We start from the raw sequence: 18,100 nt of genomic DNA on the forward strand, positions 1-18,100 counted from the left end.
CTCTTCTGCTGAAAAGGCCTATGTGCTTGTTTACTTAAGTCTGAAAGCTGAGCATTCACGGTGTTGAGTTCTCCCAGAGTGGCCGTCGGCATTGGAGGGCTGAGCCTTGGGTCGAAGAGATCACAGGATGGGGCAGAAGGTTCACTGGTAGTCTGAAAACAAAGCAACCAAAAACAAAATTCAGAAAAAAACGTGTCAGGTAATTTATCATGGCTTTCTCCCCAGAGACTTTTTTTGTTTTTGGGGGCGAAAGGAAAATCCTATTTAGATGCAACTCAAGGAGAATTCTCTATTCAACAGGCAACACTCCTACTAATCACATCTCACCATGTACATGGTTGCTGCTTAGACAATCTTATGACCTCTTATTAACTTAGTAACATCAAGTTGTCACAGAAAATACTCTACACCACCAAAATCACTCCAAATTGTTAATGTCTCCTCCGTTTTAAGACTTTTCTTAGGTAAGCCTTGCTCCCTACTATACAATTTATAAAATGTTCAATTGCTTGTTTTATTACATTTCTGTTCACTTACATGGGCATCTTCCTTCTGGTTCCTGTTTTGCTCCAAAATCCTTTGTTGGTTCCGAGTAAATCTGTTTGAGTTAGCAAAATGTAAGCATTTAAAAGAAAACAAATATGAAAATGCTATAATCCTTTACAAATTATTAATATTCAAATATTCAGGAACAAAGACAAACCACTTCATCCCCATCGACTCCCAATGAAGTACTTTAATAACTTTTCCCCAGTTTATAGAGGTAATAATGCTTTAAGAGGAAACTGTGACAAAATGAATGCATATTAAAAACAAATAATAACTCCATCACCTAGAAATCGTCCCTATTAACATCATGATGTGTTTCCTGTATTTTTTCTGTTAATTTTTTTCTGTAAATCTATGTTGAACTTTAGTTGCAATCATACTTCACATAATTCTGTTATGTTGTGAGCATTTTTCTAGTCAGAAATGCAATTTTTAGTGACCTGCAGATGTTACCTTAGGGATGTAGCACACATTTAACTACTCTTGATCTCAAACATTTAAGTTGCTTCCTATTCTGCCATTATAAATAATGTTCCATAAAAAGACAAAGATTTTTTAACATAATTTCACTGTTTATCTTCATTTTTTATAAAGACACCTGATCCCTACTAAACATATTGACCTTTTACAACTTAAGTTGCTTGTACATTGCTTGTTCACTGGGAATAAAAGAGGAGCAGATAAGTAAACAATAGGTTTGGAAGAAGAATGAAGTTGAAGGCACAAGTCCAAGGTTTAAGTGTCAGCTTTATTATCGAGTAGCTATAGAATCATGGATATAACTTTTGATCCCAGTTCTCCATCTACTAAAAGAGACAAGCAGCATTTGAAGCATTTCCTCAGAATGTTATTTTCTGGGGCAACCCCTAGAAAGATAATACAAGTGGATTAATGTGGAAATGCTTTGCAAACTGAGAGTTGCTTCAGAATCATGCAGTATTAGTATCGTAACACACTGACTGAAAGAACCTACACACCTTAAGTTTGGAACATGCACTTAGAGTTCCTAAATTGGAACATGTAAGCTTCTTTCCCTTTCTAAAACACATGTTTTTTTCTTCCACCTACTTATGGCATTGGTTTCTTGTATGGTAGTTATAGGCTGGGTATGAACAACCCTCACAGATCCAGCCTTGAGTAACAAACTTCTGTTTTCTTATTTGTACAACTCTTCCCTAGATGTCAAGGGCAGAGACTTTGGGGGATGTTGGAATAGGGTGAATGTACTTTGCATATGGATGGATGTGAATCTTTAGGGAACAAGAGAGCAGACTGTGATGAATAGAAGAATGCCCCCTGTCCGAGATATCTGTATCCTCATCATCCGAACAGTGAATATGTTAGGTTAGATGGCAAATGGAAGGGAGACGTTAATAGGGAGATTATCCTGGATTACACAGACAAGCAATGTAAGCACAAAGGCCCTTTAATGTGGAAGAGGCGGCAGAAGAGGAAGCAAGAATGAAACAATGTAAGAAAAACTTGACTGGATGATGTTGTCTTTGAAGATGGAGGAAAGGGGTCATGAGCCAAGGACTGTGGACAGGCTCTAGAAGCTGCACAAATTAAGCAAACGGATTCTCCTCTAGAGCCTCCAAAAAGGAACACAGCACTGTTGACACCTGGATGTTAGCCCAGTGAGACCCATTTCAGGCTCTTACGGGACTGTAAGGTAGTTAAGTTCATGCTTTTTTGAGCCACTAAAATGTGTGATAATTTGTTACAGCAGCCATAAGAAATGAATACACCAAGAATATTATCCTTTAGAGGTGAAAAAATTCTCTCTGAATCTTAAAACTTCAGTGTTTCCATATCACCACTGACTGAAGTTGGGTTTAACACACATGGTTCAGAGCTGAATGAGAATGAGCTGTTCACAGAAGGAACCCAATCTCCTGATACCTAGACCAAGTAAATACACATTTCCCTTCAGAGGAAGCTTTTAGTCAGTGGTCTTAATGGTTTGTAATAGAATTCCCCAAGATGAAAACCAGAAGGCAGCACTCTGATGAAAACCATGCGGTTTTCCTTATTTTTCCACTTACTGAGTCATACCACAGAAAACAAAGGCAACAGCATGAGTTTGTTCAGTGTTCAGCCAACGCCCAGTCATCCCTTCATATGAATGGCTGCTGTCTCTGATAGGCAGTACATACGAGATAGTGAAGGAAAAAACCTATTCATAGCTATTGGTCTTACTTCACTGATTCTCCTGGTTCATTCTTGATCAATGGAAAAAATTCTAAAAGGCCCAGAGGGATGCTAATGGGGAGGAGATAGAATTAATATTTAATGAGTGTCAACGGGCTAGCATTCCCCAAGGTGCTTTTATATACATTAACTCATTTAATTTTCAAAACAAAAATGAAACCCTCCAAATAGGTAGTATTATCGTTAACAAACAGGAACAAACCTCAGTCTTAAAAAAGTAAGCAATTTTCCCCAAATCATCAAGATTTGAATAAAAAAAAACAAAAAACAAACTTGAATCTAGTCCTATTCCCTATTTCCCTTCTGAATCACTAAGGAGGGACCACACAAGGGAAAACTGTCTCACCCCAAATGCCAACATCACTCCTATTGAGAAAGGAGGATCTAGAAAAAGCATGGGGAGCTCAGAGGCTCTAGAATTACTTCACAGGAAGTCCTACGGATTGGTTTGGAAAGAGAACATGAGACTTGCCTGCAACTAGGGTTTTCTTTTTTTTCTCTTCTCAGATTCCTAAAATACACCTATGGGTTCATTTATGTACAACTGTTTTATACAACATTTTAAAAGTGCCAAAATAGGTTGTTTTATGTAGGTGACATTAATTGTTAACCCAGGTTCATTTACTTTAACTTTTTATTAGGTAACTTTCAAACCTATAGGAAAGTAAAAAGAACAGTATAATGAACACCCTTTTATTCATCAGCTAAATTTAATAACCATGTACCTTTGCCACATTTGCTTTATAGATTTTTCATTGAAATATTTAAAATCATATACTTTATGACATTTCATCCCTAGACATTTTGTATTATTTATTTATTTATTTTTTAGAGTAAGAGAGAGAGGGAGCATGCTCGTGAGTCGGGGAGAGGGAGGAGAGGAGAAGGAGGAAGGAGGAAGGAGGAAGGGAGAAAGGGAGAAAGGGAGAGATGGAAAGGGGGAGAGGGGTAGAGGGACTCTCAAGCAGGCTCCATGTTCAACATGGAGCCCCATGCAGGGCTTGGTCCCATGCTCCTGGGATCATGGGATCATGACTTGAGCCGAAATCAAGAGTTTGAGGCTCAACCAACTGAGCCACCCAGATGCCCCTCATCTGTAGATGCTTTAGAAGGTATTCGCCAAAAATAAAGACATTTTCCAACTGAACCACCTATTTAACCATTATATTTACCCCCTTAAGTCCTGAAATATTAATATTCTATCCATGCTCAAATTTCTCCCATTAGTATCTAAATGCTTTTTAATATTAGTGTGTTCAAAGTTGGATAAAGCCCACACATTACATTTGGCTGCTGTTCCTTGCTTTTAATTATTTTATTTTATTTTTTTACCTTTGGACACCCCCCCTTCCCCCATTTCTCCTACTCCCCACCCCTGGCAACCACCACCATGTTCCTCTGCACCTAGGAACTTAGTTGGTTTTGTGTTGTTTTTGCTTTTCTTGTTTTTTTGTTTTTGTTAGATTCCACATGAAGCTATGTTTATACACAGTACTCTACATGAAAACAGAGGAAGATGTCACTTGTCAGTCTAGGCATGCCACAGGGCTGGATTGGGGCTGGATTCTGGATGCTCATTCTCCCCCCAGGCCTGTCTACTTTCCATAGCTTCACATACCATACAAGCTCTTGCTCTGCTCCTATTAACCAACGACCACTCATTCTGCAGTTCTCTCCTCACATGGCACCTCCTCAGACACACTCCCCCTGCCTTCTCTCCACCCAGATTAAGTCCGGCTGCTATTCTCACCAGACAGACCTCTTGTACTTGGTTCCACTGTACTTATTCCAATTTCCCAGTGTGTATATTTGTACATATGGTTTAAGATATTTTTCTGACTTATAGGCTTGCCTATTACAATAGATTATAAGACTCTTATTTTGATGAATGACTTAGAAACAACTTAATGCCTAATAACTGTGAGAAACATGGACTATTATTATGCAACTATTAAAAAAAAATGGTTTATAGGGCACCTGGGTGGCTCAGTCGGTTGAGCATCTGACTTCGGCTCAGGTCATGATCTCACAGTTCATGGGTTCGAGCCCCACGTCGGGCTCTGTGCTGCTAGCTCAGAGCCTGGAGCTTGCTTCGGATTCTGTCTCCCTCTCTCTCTGCCCCTCCCCTGCTCATGCTCTGTCTGTCTCTCTCCCTCTCTCTCTCTCTCAAAAATAAACATAAAAAAAATTTTTTTAAACAAAAATACAAAATGGTTTATCAAAAGCATTTAAAAACGTAGACTAGGGGCGCCCATGTAGCTCAGTTGGTTAAGCATCTGACTCAATTCAGCTCAGGTTATGATCTCACAGTTCATGGGATTAAGCCCTATATCAGGCTCTGTGCTGACAGTGTGGAGCCTGCTTGGGATTCCCTTTCTCCCTCTCTCTCTGCCCCTCCACTACCAAATAAATAAACTTAAAAAAAATAGGCTATACCAATACTTGTTATACAATGAATAAAATCGAGAGAGAAACAAAAGCATATGTTCTCTACATGATCACAATGATAAAAAAATTTAGGAAAAAATAATTTTGTCACTAACATTTTAGTATATTTACTATTTTGCCTTCATACTTTTCTGAATGGCAATTAAAAAAAAATCTATGTTCATATACAAAATGTCCTTACTGACTGGTACGGTTTTACACAGACTATTTTCTTCATATAAAATATCCTCCCAGGGTGCCTGGATGGCTCAGTTGGTTAAGCATCCGACTCTTGACTTCAGCTTGGGTCATGATCTTGTGATTCGTGAGTTTGAACCCCACATCAGCATCAGGCTCTGTGCTGGCAGTGCAGAGCCTGCTTGGGATTCTGTCTCCTCTCAGTCCCTCCCCTGCTTGCTCTCTATCTTCCTCTCAAAGAAAAATATACTTTAAAAAATTATTTAAAAAATAAATAAAATATCCTCCCATCTCCTGTGCACATTCTATGTTTTTGTCCATCTCAAACTTAGAATAAATCTCCCTGCTTTGTTTACACTCTTCATTTGTTTGAGTCTACAATGTACTCTGTGCGGACAGTATCAGGTCCAAGCCCCACCATGGTCAAACGTTTATATACAGCCTGAGAGTGCTTAAGAATGCTCCTGGCATTGCTCAGATGTGCTCTCATTCTTGCAAGCCATATCACAAGCTCCCAGAAGGCCAGGACAACATTCCCTATCTTGGAAGGAAGGCGGCCTTATCCTGAAGTTGTTCTTGATCTTAACTGAGGTTCACCTGGTAGACACTCTTATAAGAATGCTGAGCAACTGGTGGGAAAAATAGAATTGGAAGAGGGGAGGGTGCACCATCAGCTCACCTCTCACATCCAAGGATGGCATTATTCAAATCCTCATTCACTTGAATTAGCTCAATGGTTACGTCTTCATTCTCCACCACCACAAGCAGGTCCATGATCCTCTCCTGCATCTCCCGACATGTCTTATAAAGCTTCTGTCAAAGAAAGGAGAGACATTTCTTCTTCCGTGCTAGGGAAGTTCTATAAAGACAACCGATTTGCCAATCTGTATATGCTGGTTATCAACTCCGCAGTGAGTCACCTATGGGAGATTACCGAAGGATTTAATTATGCACAACTCATCCTTCTTATCAGAAGGCAATGAGTTACACCTGATTATACTTTCCTCTAAAAACCAAAATAGGTGTCATAAGGACACTATGGTATACTGCACAGAACACCAGGCTAGAAATTAGAACTGGTGTACAGGAATTCTAGAGGTATGGATTACTAGCTGTAGAATACAGAAATCACTTGTTTTCCAAATCTGTTTCCTTGTTTGACAAATCAAAGTTATATTAGTTGCCACATCTATACCTCAAGGGGTGACATAAAAAGCAAATGAGATGTGTATAATGAGGAACTCCATAACTATAAAGCACTACATAAAACACAAAATGTTTATTGTCACTATTAGCAGTAGTACAAGAAAGTAGTAGTTAAAATACATTTACAGCAGCATAATTTTCCTATGATGTTTTACTTAAATAAATAAATTTTACAACATTCACATTTCAAGGTAAACTGAACCAAGATTTAAAAAAAAAAAAAAAAACAGTCATGGATACTATCCTTATGTGGATACCTAGAATCACTGCATTAAGACAGGACTGCACTCCCCAGTCTCCTCAGAAGCATCAGGGACACCTACAGTTGACCCACGGATTCAGAATCTCCAGGACTGAGGGTCTGGGAATCTACATGTATTTTTAGTAAGCATCCTAAAGTGTTTATGTACACAGACAATTTGAAAACTGCTGCCTCACAAAACTTCCGTCCTCATAGGCAAGGCTGAGGAGCATGAAACTAATATTCCTATTTCTTCAAACCTACCTTAGCTAGAATTTGTAAACATAATAGTACATTAAGGTCAGGCGAAAACATCTTCAAAACGAGAACTACTGAACTTGCTAAATCGTCAGACTATTCCATTACCTGACTCATTTCCCCTTGAGACAGACAGACACACAGAAAAACTTACAGTTGGCAAAACCATTTAGAATCTCAAACAATCTATTTCAAGGTCCTGACAGGAAATCACTTAATAAATCCATCAAACCATTAATAACTGGCATTGAGACTCAGAGGTAAAAGCCCCTACCCACTACAGAATCCTAACAAAAATATTTAGAAGACAAAAGGAAACGAAAATGAAAAAAACGATACAGACAGATGAACAGACAGGCTCTGGGTTTTGTCACTGCAGTATGCAGCCAGAAAAACTGTCCTATTTGCTAATGATGTGGCTACTATCAGGAGGGCTTGGCAAACTTTTTTCTTAAAGGTCCAGATAATATTATTTTTTGCTTTGCGGACCACACGTTCTCCGTGAGAACTATCCAACTCTTGCCATTATAGCATGAAAGTAACCAGGGATGATATGCAAACAAATGGGTGTTTTATCCTGATAAAACAAAGAGAGGGGGCTTGCTTATGACTCCCTGGAATAGTACAAAGAAAACAGATCTCAGACTCAGTAGACCAAAGGCCTCTCCATATACATACCTAACATGGGATTTAATTAAATCTTAGATTCAGTTTTATTTTGTTTTGCTTTTTTATGCATCTGTAAAACAAAGATACCAACTATCTTGTAAGGTTGTTGTGAGAATAGAAAATGGTAAAGTTGAAACCCCATGGTGTCTGGCATACAGTGGGCAGTCAATAAATGTATTAATGATTGCATAAGGAAGTATCACTAGAAGCTTAACTACATAACTAATACAATCCTGTAATAGTCATGCTATTACTCAGGACCTAATATCATGCAAAAGAGAGAACGAAGAACGGCATTCGATATAACCCCCATGATGAATGAGAACTTTTCCCTTAGTGAGTATAATGAAATTGTTCTCCTTCTTAATCACTGGCAGCCTTGCTACAGCGATGTCAAGATCAAGGAAATACAATGGCTGTTAGATACCTGTGACAAAAATGTAGAAATTAATTTCAAATGAATTTGCAGCCAATATCAATAGCCCCTGGTCACAAGAAGACCCTCCATTTGCCCTCTCAAAAGACAGCTGGAATGGAAACATGAAAGAACACCGCATCTCTCAGCAGGTTTGCAAAGGAGAATTTGAAAAACCTCTTCAAAACCCAGCCCACTCTGATCTTTGCAATTGATGTCTGTCTCACAGGAGGGCCAAGCCACCTGGAAACAGCCTAGATCAAGCACCATGAACCAAGAGGACAGGTCAGAAGTTCCCCACAGCAGGCACCTGTAGGGCCATGGATGTGGGGAGCCAGGGGGAGAGAGTCAAAACACAAAGCAACAGTTGTTGGTGCATATGTCCATCACGGAGCCCCTGGAATTGCACCCCTTTAATACCGTATCAAAGCAAAGGTAGGCTTCTCAGTTAAAGGGAATTTAACAATTAATTCAAAAGTCTTTGGAGCAAAACAAAAAGGAGCTCATTAAGCGCTTCCTCTCCTGACATCCAGATGGCTCCTGGTCCTCCACAGAGAACTCAGGGATTAAGGGAGGAGGCGCTGTCGCATTTTCAATTCCAGCGGTAACTGGATCACGTTCAGCAACACAACACAACTCATGAAAAGAAAACCAGAAATGCCTGAATATCTCCCCTGAAAAAGTAAAAGCGGGAAGAAATATGTTTCTTGCAAGCCTTCTCTGGAAGTACTATCTGCAGGGCAATACTCCTATTATCAGCCCATAACATATTTCCTCCCTCTCAGTCCTACCCACCCAGACTGCAAGAGACCCAGAGAACGTCTCTATCTGCAAAAAAATAAAAACTAACCCCCACCCTAAAACTGAACATTTCTCAGTTTAACTTGCTTGTAATTTTTTTTTCCTTACATAGACATCAGCTGAGTGAATAGCAAATTAACTGTCAATACTCAGAAAGATCATTAACTCATTAGAATCCTCTGACCCTTTTCTCTAACCAAATATGGTCAACATTTTATTTCTCCAAAAGCCTTTGTCTTCAGTAACCCCTTAGCTCTTTTTTCCTAAATCATTAATTCTTCAACAAAAAAGCATTGATCTATTGAATTCAACAGAAATTTAATGAACTCATTCAGTGTGCAAAGCATGTACAATAAATACACATAGTTATATGGATTTAGAAGTATAAGGCTTAGTTACTGCCTTCAAGTTGCTTCCAACCCAGCTAGAGAGGTATGTAAAGACTGGTTAGCAACCTATCCTAGAAAGTCAATTTGGGGCTCAAAATGAGAAACAAGCTGGTATAATGGATAGAACATAGGTTCAGGAGAACAAGGTTCTCCCCCCATCTCTGTGACTTGCCACTGTATAGGCACATCAACCCCTTTTTGTTAAGGAAGGGAGATGGTCTCAGTGACACTGAAAGTCCCTTCCACAAGTTTCTGAATGGTAAAGACAGTAAGAGTGTTTAGTGAAAGAGGACTTTTTTAAATTTTACACCCCCCCCCCCAAACTGTTACAAATTATCCTTACAGGATGAAATTTTAGATTCAACTAAAATTTTCAATGAAATTTTAAACTTCTCTGCTAAGTTAGACTAAGGTTTTCTCCAGTTGTACTTCAAAATCAGAGCTTGCTTTTTTATTCTACTGAAGACTAAAACATTCTTTTCTTTCATCGTCCTACTGGGGCTAGGCCAAAACAAGAGAAGACTGAAATGGGAGGTACCAGGGAAGTTGGCTATTCAAGTTAAAACTGGCCTAAAGCCAAGTGTAAAATGCCAAGAAAGCAAAGGCAAGACTCACGCTCCGATCTTTCATCCATGTGACCAGAGTAGATACTCTGGACTCATCAAAATACTCAGACTGGGATGCAGCTCTGAATCTTTGTACCCCAATGTGGCAATCTAAAATAAATCCAGGGGTGCCTGGGTGGCTCAGCCGGTTAAACATCCGACTTTGGCTCAGGTCATGATCTCACAGTTTGCGAGTTCGAGCCCCGTGTCAGGTTCTGTGCTGACAGTTCACAGCCTGGAGCTCACTTTGGATTCTGTGTCTCTTTCTCTCTGCCCTTCCCTGACTCACACTCTGTCTCCCTCTCCCTCAAAAATAAACATTAATAAAAATTTATATTTAATTTAAATATAATTAAATTAAATTTAATTTAATAAAAATTAAAATAAAAAAGATAAAGAAAATAAATCCAGTTTCCACCCCCAATCAAGTTCAAAGTCCAGAAACAATATGGCGGCAAGGAAAGGGGTCTACCACACAAAATACTTCTACTGCTTAAGTGTCCAACAAAGAGCAAGAGCCCTGCTAGTTAGCAGGGCTTCAGGATCTGATTGTTCAGCCTGGGCTGGAAGAATAGAAAAGGGAGTTTGTGAAAGTCTACTAGATTTCAGATGGAAGGCCACACACAGGGAATGGGCTGCAAATAAACAGAACAGCTGGTAGCCAGTAAAGCACTCACAGACAAAACCAGAAGAGATTCCAAGTACAGAGACTAGTTTTAATGTAAACAAATTGCATAATAAGACTGTGACCACTGGTAAAGTATACGTACAAGAAAAGCCAATCATTTTTTTTTTTAGAGTCTTCCTATGTGTTGAATGCCTTTTGCCCTCCAGATCCCCCAGCCACACTCTTCTGCCCTGCTCTATGCCCTGGGGCCTGGCCTGTAGGGAACACATCACCAGGTCCCCTGCCCTCTCCCTTCTGATGGAGTTCAGCACACAGCAGGCACTGGCAGGAAATGGGAGGGAAAGAGGACAGTGAGATCTGGATATTTTTCCGTCTAGTCCTTCCACCAAAAGCACCTCTACTCTGAAGGCTCTTCATCATTCTTTCCTTTGAGTTCTGGCAAAACTTCCCTCTTGCTTATTTATGCGTAGGGATATTAGTTAATAGCACAGGATAATGAACTAGCTCCTGTAGTTCCCTTAAGCCCTGCAATATCTTGCTGAATAAATAGTACCTTGATTAAACTCTCTTCAAATTATCCAAATTGGCCATGCCATCTGTTTCACTGACCAACTCCACAAAGGCATGAAAACGCGTACTTAGAATCATTAAAATAGTATGATACCAACACAGGACTAAACAGATCAAACGGAACAGCCTCCAGAAAGACATCTTTGTATTAGAATATAGAATGTGATGAAGGAGTGTTTGAAATGAATGGAAGTGGTATGAATCGTTAGATGTTATTTGGACAACCAACCATCTAAGTGGAAAACAAAAGAATGAAGATACAGTCTCTCGTAGCAAGGATAAAGATTTTTATTTTAAGCCATATAAAATCTAGAGGCGGAAAAACATTTATTAAAGATATTTTTATTGAGGGGCATCTGAGTGGCTCAGTCGGTTAAACGTCTGACCCTTGATTTCGGCTCAGGTCATGATCTCACGGTTCAGGAGTTGGAGCCCCGCATTGGGCTCCACGCTGACAGGGGGGATTCTCTCCCCTACTCCCTCTGCCCCTCCCCCTGCTAGCTCACTCTGTAATAAATAAACAAACTTTAAAAAAAAAAAGATTTTTTTTTGAGTGACTACATCATGCCAGGCATTGGTCTGAGAGCCAGAACCTGAGCAGTCAGTGAGATAAGCTTTGGGAGCTTCCCTTCTTGTAGGCAAAGGGGGCTGAACGAATATTCGAGAAAAGCCTCAGAGCACTAGGGTGGAAGATGAAATGGTGATGGGGCAGGAGAGTGGCTGACAAAAATCTAGAGTCTGAAGCCTGGGGAGTCCAAAAAGTCTTCTTGGAGGAAGTAACATACTAAGCTCCAAGTGAAGAGAAAAAGCTGGCCATTAGAGAGGGAAAGCAGGACAATCAAGGATGAAATCCTCCAAGATTTCAAGAACAAACTTGGTGTGTCCAAGGAACAGGAAGGTGTCCAGTATAGGTGGACCAAGGAGTTCCATGTGCTGTGGAAGGAGAGGTAGGCAGGAGCTGATCAGAGAGGGCTTTGTGGCCAGAATAAGGAGGCTGGGGTTTTATTCCACGTCACAGGAAGCCACTGGAGGGTTTCAAGCAAAGACAACATGATCTGATTTGCCTTTTAAAAAGCTCTATGGAGGGGCGCCTGGGTGGCGCAGTCGGTTAAGCGTCCGACTTCAGCCAGGTCACGATCTCGCGGTCCGTGAGTTCGAGCCCCGCGTCGGGCTCTGGGCTGATGGCTCAGAGCCTGGAGCCTGTTTCCGATTCTGTGTCTCCCTCTCTCTCTGCCCCTCGCCCGTTCATGCTCTGTCTCTCTCTGTCCCAAAAATAAATAAACGTTGAAAAAAAAAAAATTTAAAAAAAAAAAAAAAAAAGCTCTATGGAGATGCTCAATATCATTACGAAATGCAAATCAAAATCATAATGAGATACCCTTGGCACCTAGTAGACAGCTATTTAAAAAAAAGAAAGAAATGTTGGCAAGGAAGCAGAGAAACCACAATTCTTGTACCTTGTTGGCGGGAATGTAAAATGGTGCAGCCACCGTGGAAAACAGTTTAACTTTTTAAGGAACTGTCAGAGTCAGAATTACTACATTACCCAGGAGAGCTACTCCTAGGTTATAGGCTCAAAAGAACAACACAGAGGGCGCCTGGGTGGCTCAGTCGGTTAAGCATCCGACTTCAGCTCAGGTCATGACCTCATGGTTTGTGGGTTCGAGCCCTGCATCAGGTTCTGTGCTGACAGCTCACAGCCTGGAGCCTGCTTCAGATTCTGTGTCTCCCTCTCTCTCTCTCTCTCTGCCCCTCCTCCAATCGTGCTCTCTCTATCCCAAAAATAAACACTGAAAAAAAGTTAAATAAAAACTGAACATAGGAATACAAATACACACACACATATGTGTGTGTGTGTGTGTGTGTATATATATATATATATATATATGGATGAACGCTCATAGCATTAATAGCCAAAAGGTGAAAACAACCCAAATGTCCATCAACTAATAAACACACAAATAAGACGTAACATATCCATACAATGGAATATTACTGGGCCACTAAACGAATGGAATTCTGATATGTGCTACAACATGAGTGAACCTTGAAAACAAGGTTAGTGGAGTAAGTGAAAAAAGCCACACACAAAGGCCACATATTGCACGATTACATTTATATAAAATATCCAGAACATGTAAATCCGTAGAAACAGTAAGCAGATAGGTGGGACAGGGAAAAGAACAGAACAGGGGAGAGACTGCTTCATGGGTATGGGGTTTCCTTTTCAGAACTAGTTCCAAAGGTTCTGGACCCAAAGACAAGAACTGGTTCCACTGTGAATGCACTAGATGCCACTACATCATATACTTCAAGATGGTTAACTTTATGTTATGTGAATTTTACCTCAATTTTTTTAAATAAGCAAGCTATATAGTTGTTGTCTTCTAGGACAGTGTTTTACTCAATATCCCAAAAACCTTCTTGATAACAAAATACCTAAAAATGCTAGATACAATATATTATTCTAACATACATGCCTAAGTTCTTAAGAAAGAATGAGAAATCCTCAAACACTGAAAAAACAAATAGGATCCAAAGACAGGAGAGGCAATAAAGGTACAAGGCTTGTAAGGCACTCATCTGTCAAGCTCCAATAACCTTGAAAGGCAGGAGACAAGGCCTGGGGCCTGAACAAGATGGGAAGATGCATCAAAGACCCCAAATATGCAGCGGGGACACCTAAATGGCTACAACTGATATGTAAAATAAGAAACCTATGTATTGGTCTCTACCTCTGGTTTCTAACAGAGAACTCCTAAATCCCATGGAATTCCCTGGGTGATCGGAGCATCTTTAGTTCTAATGAGGTGACTCGGTGGGCTCCTGGATGGGGGCTGGTCACCAGAGAGACCAAACCATGATTAGAAGCTTGGAACATCAGCCCCATCCTCCATCCTCTGAGTAGGGAGAGAGGCTGAAGATTTGAGGTAATAATCAACATGCCAACATGACAAAGCCTCCATAAAACTCCAAAAACAAGGAGTTTAGAGAGTGGGTGAACACATCCATAAGCCAGGAGAGTAGTACATTCCAACTCCATGGGTACAAAAGCTCCTGCAGCACTTGGAACCATCTGGACCTTGGACTTATCTCTTCACCTGACTATTCATCTGTATGCATTGTAATACACTCTATAATAAAACAACAAATATAAATGTTTCCCTGAGTTCTGTGTGGCATTCTAGGAAATTGTCAATCCCATGGAGAAGATCGTGGAAACCCCCAGTTTACAGCTTGTCAGTCAAAAGTCTGGGATACTCAGGCTTGCAACAGGCATCTGAAGCAGGGATGGTCTTGTCCTTAACCTGTGGAGTCAATGCCAACTCTGGATAGTGTCAGAATGGTTTAACGCGAGGGAAGAAAAAACACCTCACACACTTGCTCACACACTTGGTGTCATAAGTGTTGCAAAAAAAAAGAAATAGTTTTCTTTTATGAGGGAATTGAGAGTACAAGATTCCAATTCTTGTCAAAAGAATATTAAGAATAGCACTCCTCGTGAGAGCTCTATGTGTTACTAATGAAAAACATAAAACGAAGAAGAAAGTTACACATTCAGTAGGCTTAGTCAGGTGCCAGAACCTATTCAACTTCAATGGGACATGAGTGGTATTCTAATGTTGCTTTATACCCCAAGACTCCTTATTATTCAAGGCAACACACAGCCCTAAACTCTGGCATCAAGACAACGTATTAGCGTTCTCCTTGCAAAATGTGACCAAACATCTGTACCTGAACACTGGGACACAAAAAGGCATTTTGGTGTTGTCCAGGATGGCGCACAGTATAGAGCTGGATTCACATGTTTAAATGGAATGTTTCTATGTACATTTTTAATGGAGGGTTGTTTGCCACAGATGGATGAAGCAGGGAGGAAAGTCATAAATCATGTCATTGCAGAAGCTCTGAAAGGCTTGGGAAGACCACATGGCACTAGAAATACTGCTGTGGTCATTTCTGAAAAATATGATCTGTCCCATATTCTTACTTTGATATTTAACTTAAAAATTTTAGTTAACATGCTCATCACACGTAAGTCACAAAATTTATATCTGCAAAAACCTTCAATTATGGATTTTTTAAAAGGATTACTACAAAGGAACTATTTTTAATGATTAATTTTCCTTTTATTCTAATAGGATATTTTAATATTATCTTTTTTAAGTGTCCTCTTAGCTCTTCATATTATACACACAGAAATGAAGTCCAAGGCCAAGAATCCCAAGAATGCTTAGCAAAATATGATATTCCTATGTAAAAGATTCTAAAAACAATACACTTAAAGCCACTGTGCCAAAATATTGAGTTGTTTCTCAAGGAATATTACACTGATGTTTTGTAGGATGTTAACATACTCAGCAAATGAGGATTGTCTGGTCAAATATGTTTGAAAATGTTGGGTTAAAGAAAGATTCTTAGGCATCTTTACTATACTAATAAGCTCTATGAACCTCCAAGAGAAGAAACATAATAGGTAGTTGGTTTTGCAAACTTACTTGACCACAGAGGTCATTTCCCCCCATAGAATATACCGTAAGTGCTAAATGCAGTCTATAAATATTTCTTAGAATTTGGTCTTGCTTCTCTAGAGTTTAGCATCTCAATGTTGGTTATATTGTCCTTCAGCTTATATCCCTTTTAAAGGTTCCCTTCTGCCATCAGGCCCACTCTGGCATGGCATATAAGGTCCTCAATGACTTGTACAAGACCAGATCTTAACTCTTCACCTGGAGCTGTATGCTCTCAAGCTGTGGTTTTAAATCCTCTTCTTATCCCTGTGTACCTGAGAGATAACACAAACTCAAATCCATTTACAGTGGGTGGAGAGTGGTGCAGAGTTCCTTAAGAAGTGTATCTGACTCCCTACTGATCTCCGGAAGTAGGCATGCATAGATATAGTTTGAGAAATGACTTTTTTTTTTTTTTTGGCAACCTTTTAAAAATTTTAAACCATTCTGAGTTCATAGGCGGCACAAAAACAGACCAAGGCCTGCATGTGGACCACCGGCCATGGTTTTCTAACTCCTAAATTAGAGGAAAGCATAATCCAGGACATCCAAGACTTCCCACAAGAAGTACCACCGCAGAGCAGTGCCTGGCGGGGGCTCAGTCAGTTAAGCATCCAACTTCGGCTCAAGTCATGACCTCACGGTTTCTGGGTTTGAGCCCCATGTCAGGCTCTGTATGGACAGCTTAGAGACTGGAGCCTGCTTCAGATTCTGTGTCTCCCTCTCTCTCTGACCCTTCCCCACTCATTCTTTCTCTCTCCCTCTCTCTCTCTCTCAAAAATAAACAAACATTAAAAAATAAACAAAAACCCTCACTATTCTCTTTGCCCCTACCCCTGATCCCAATGTATGATAAACAAATTTATATTACAGCATCTAAAATACTTTATTTAAACTGGTTGTTGACCAAACAATCTTGCTTACTAGACATAAGTTCCCTGGGGACTAGGCCAGCCTCCTGGCTTCTATATCCTTTACCACACTGTCATCACTCAATATGCTTGTTGAGTGGATGGATATAGAGACAACTTGTATATACTTAAAACAATTAGTGACTGAGGCACCTGAGTAGCTTAGTCAGTTAAGCATCCAACACTTGATTTCAGCTCAGGATGATCTCATAGTTCATAAGATTGAGCCCTGCATCAGGCTCTGTGCTGACAGGCCTGGTTGGGATTTTCTCTCTCCCCCTGCCCCTCCCCTTGCTCTCCCTCTCCCTCTCTCTCTCTCCTCTTCTCTCTCTTGCATGCGCACGTGTGCTCCATCTCAAAATAAACATTAAAAAAAAAAAAACAATTAGTGACTAGTGCAGATTGTATACGACCAAGGCTATAACTGATTTAATGTTAAATTATTTGTTGTGAGAGAATAAGAACCATGTCTAAGTTACTATTACATTTTTGATAAAGTCATCCTGGCATGTCCTTGCTAAGTTTAGAAATCAACTGAAAATGAATAGATAATATTAGTTATTCTTACAGCCTTGAGATGGAAGAAACCTTAAGAGATGGTGTGACTGACTGTCCATGAAATCATACTACACCTGCAGAAGCTCTATGTCTTCACGGTCTTCAGACCCAGGAATGTTCTCCATCAGTATGGCAGACATCACTCTCACATTCATTTTTGCCATATCCAATTCACTGTGCAACTTTCCAATCTGTGGAGAGAAACACAATCACAATGTGACACATAAAGAATGGCTACCCTGGGGGCGCCTGGGTGGCTCAGTCGGTTGGGCGGCCGACTTCAGCTCAAATCATGATCTCGCGGTCCGTGAGTTCGAGCCCCGCGTCAAGCTCTGTGCTGACAGCTCAGAGCCTGGAGCCTGTTTCAGATTCTGTGTCTCCCTCTCTCTGACCCTCCCCCATTCATGCTTTGTCTCTCTCTGTCTCAAAAATAAATAAACGTTAAAAAAAAAAAAAAAAAAAAAAAAGAATGGCTACCTGTTTTCTGCTACCAAGAGGACATTTGCTAGTAGAGAAAAGTCTCTTGCAAAATTTAATATTTTCAAATTTATATAAATATCTAATTGTTTTATAAATGTACAATCTATTATCTTCTCATTTTTTTTAACACTTATTTACCTTTGAGAGACGAGAGAGAGAGCACAAGTGGGGGAGTGGCAGAGAAAGAGGGAGACACAGAATCTAAGCAGGTTCCAGTTTCTGAGCTGTCAGCACAGAGCCCGATGTGGGGCTTGAACCCACAAACCATGAGATCATGACCTGAGCTGAAGTCAGGTGCTTAACCAACTGAGCCATCCAGGCACCTCAACAATCTGTTACCTTCTAAAAGGACTTGAGATCTCTCATAATAAATCTAGACATCTGCTTTAAGAAAGTTAAAAGTGAATGGAAAAAAGTCAGATTAGAACCAATATGGAGAAAGGAGAAGGTGACTATTACAGGAACCTGGACAA

General features: G+C 40.1%; 1 protein-coding gene across 2 annotated transcripts in view; it reads right to left on the bottom strand.

Annotated features, from left to right (window-relative positions):
* Positions 1-18,100, bottom strand: part of TOM1L1 (target of myb1 like 1 membrane trafficking protein) — a 47,197-nt gene that overhangs the window by 15,192 nt on the left and 13,905 nt on the right. For both annotated transcript variants that reach the window (XM_086686928.1, XM_025916892.2), the window contains exons 7-10: positions 17,222-17,338; positions 6,065-6,198; positions 538-598; positions 35-152 (exon numbers count right to left, since the gene is read on the bottom strand). In XM_086686928.1, the coding sequence (XP_086543054.1) occupies positions 35-152; positions 538-598; positions 6,065-6,198; positions 17,222-17,338 (430 nt within the window). The remainder of the gene's footprint in view (positions 1-34; positions 153-537; positions 599-6,064; positions 6,199-17,221; positions 17,339-18,100) is intronic.

The sequence above is a fragment of the Puma concolor genome, chromosome E1 (assembly GCF_028749965.1).
Source record: "Puma concolor isolate L17-30 chromosome E1, mPumCon1.1.hap2, whole genome shotgun sequence".
In the NCBI taxonomy this organism is placed as follows: Eukaryota; Metazoa; Chordata; class Mammalia; order Carnivora; family Felidae; genus Puma; species Puma concolor.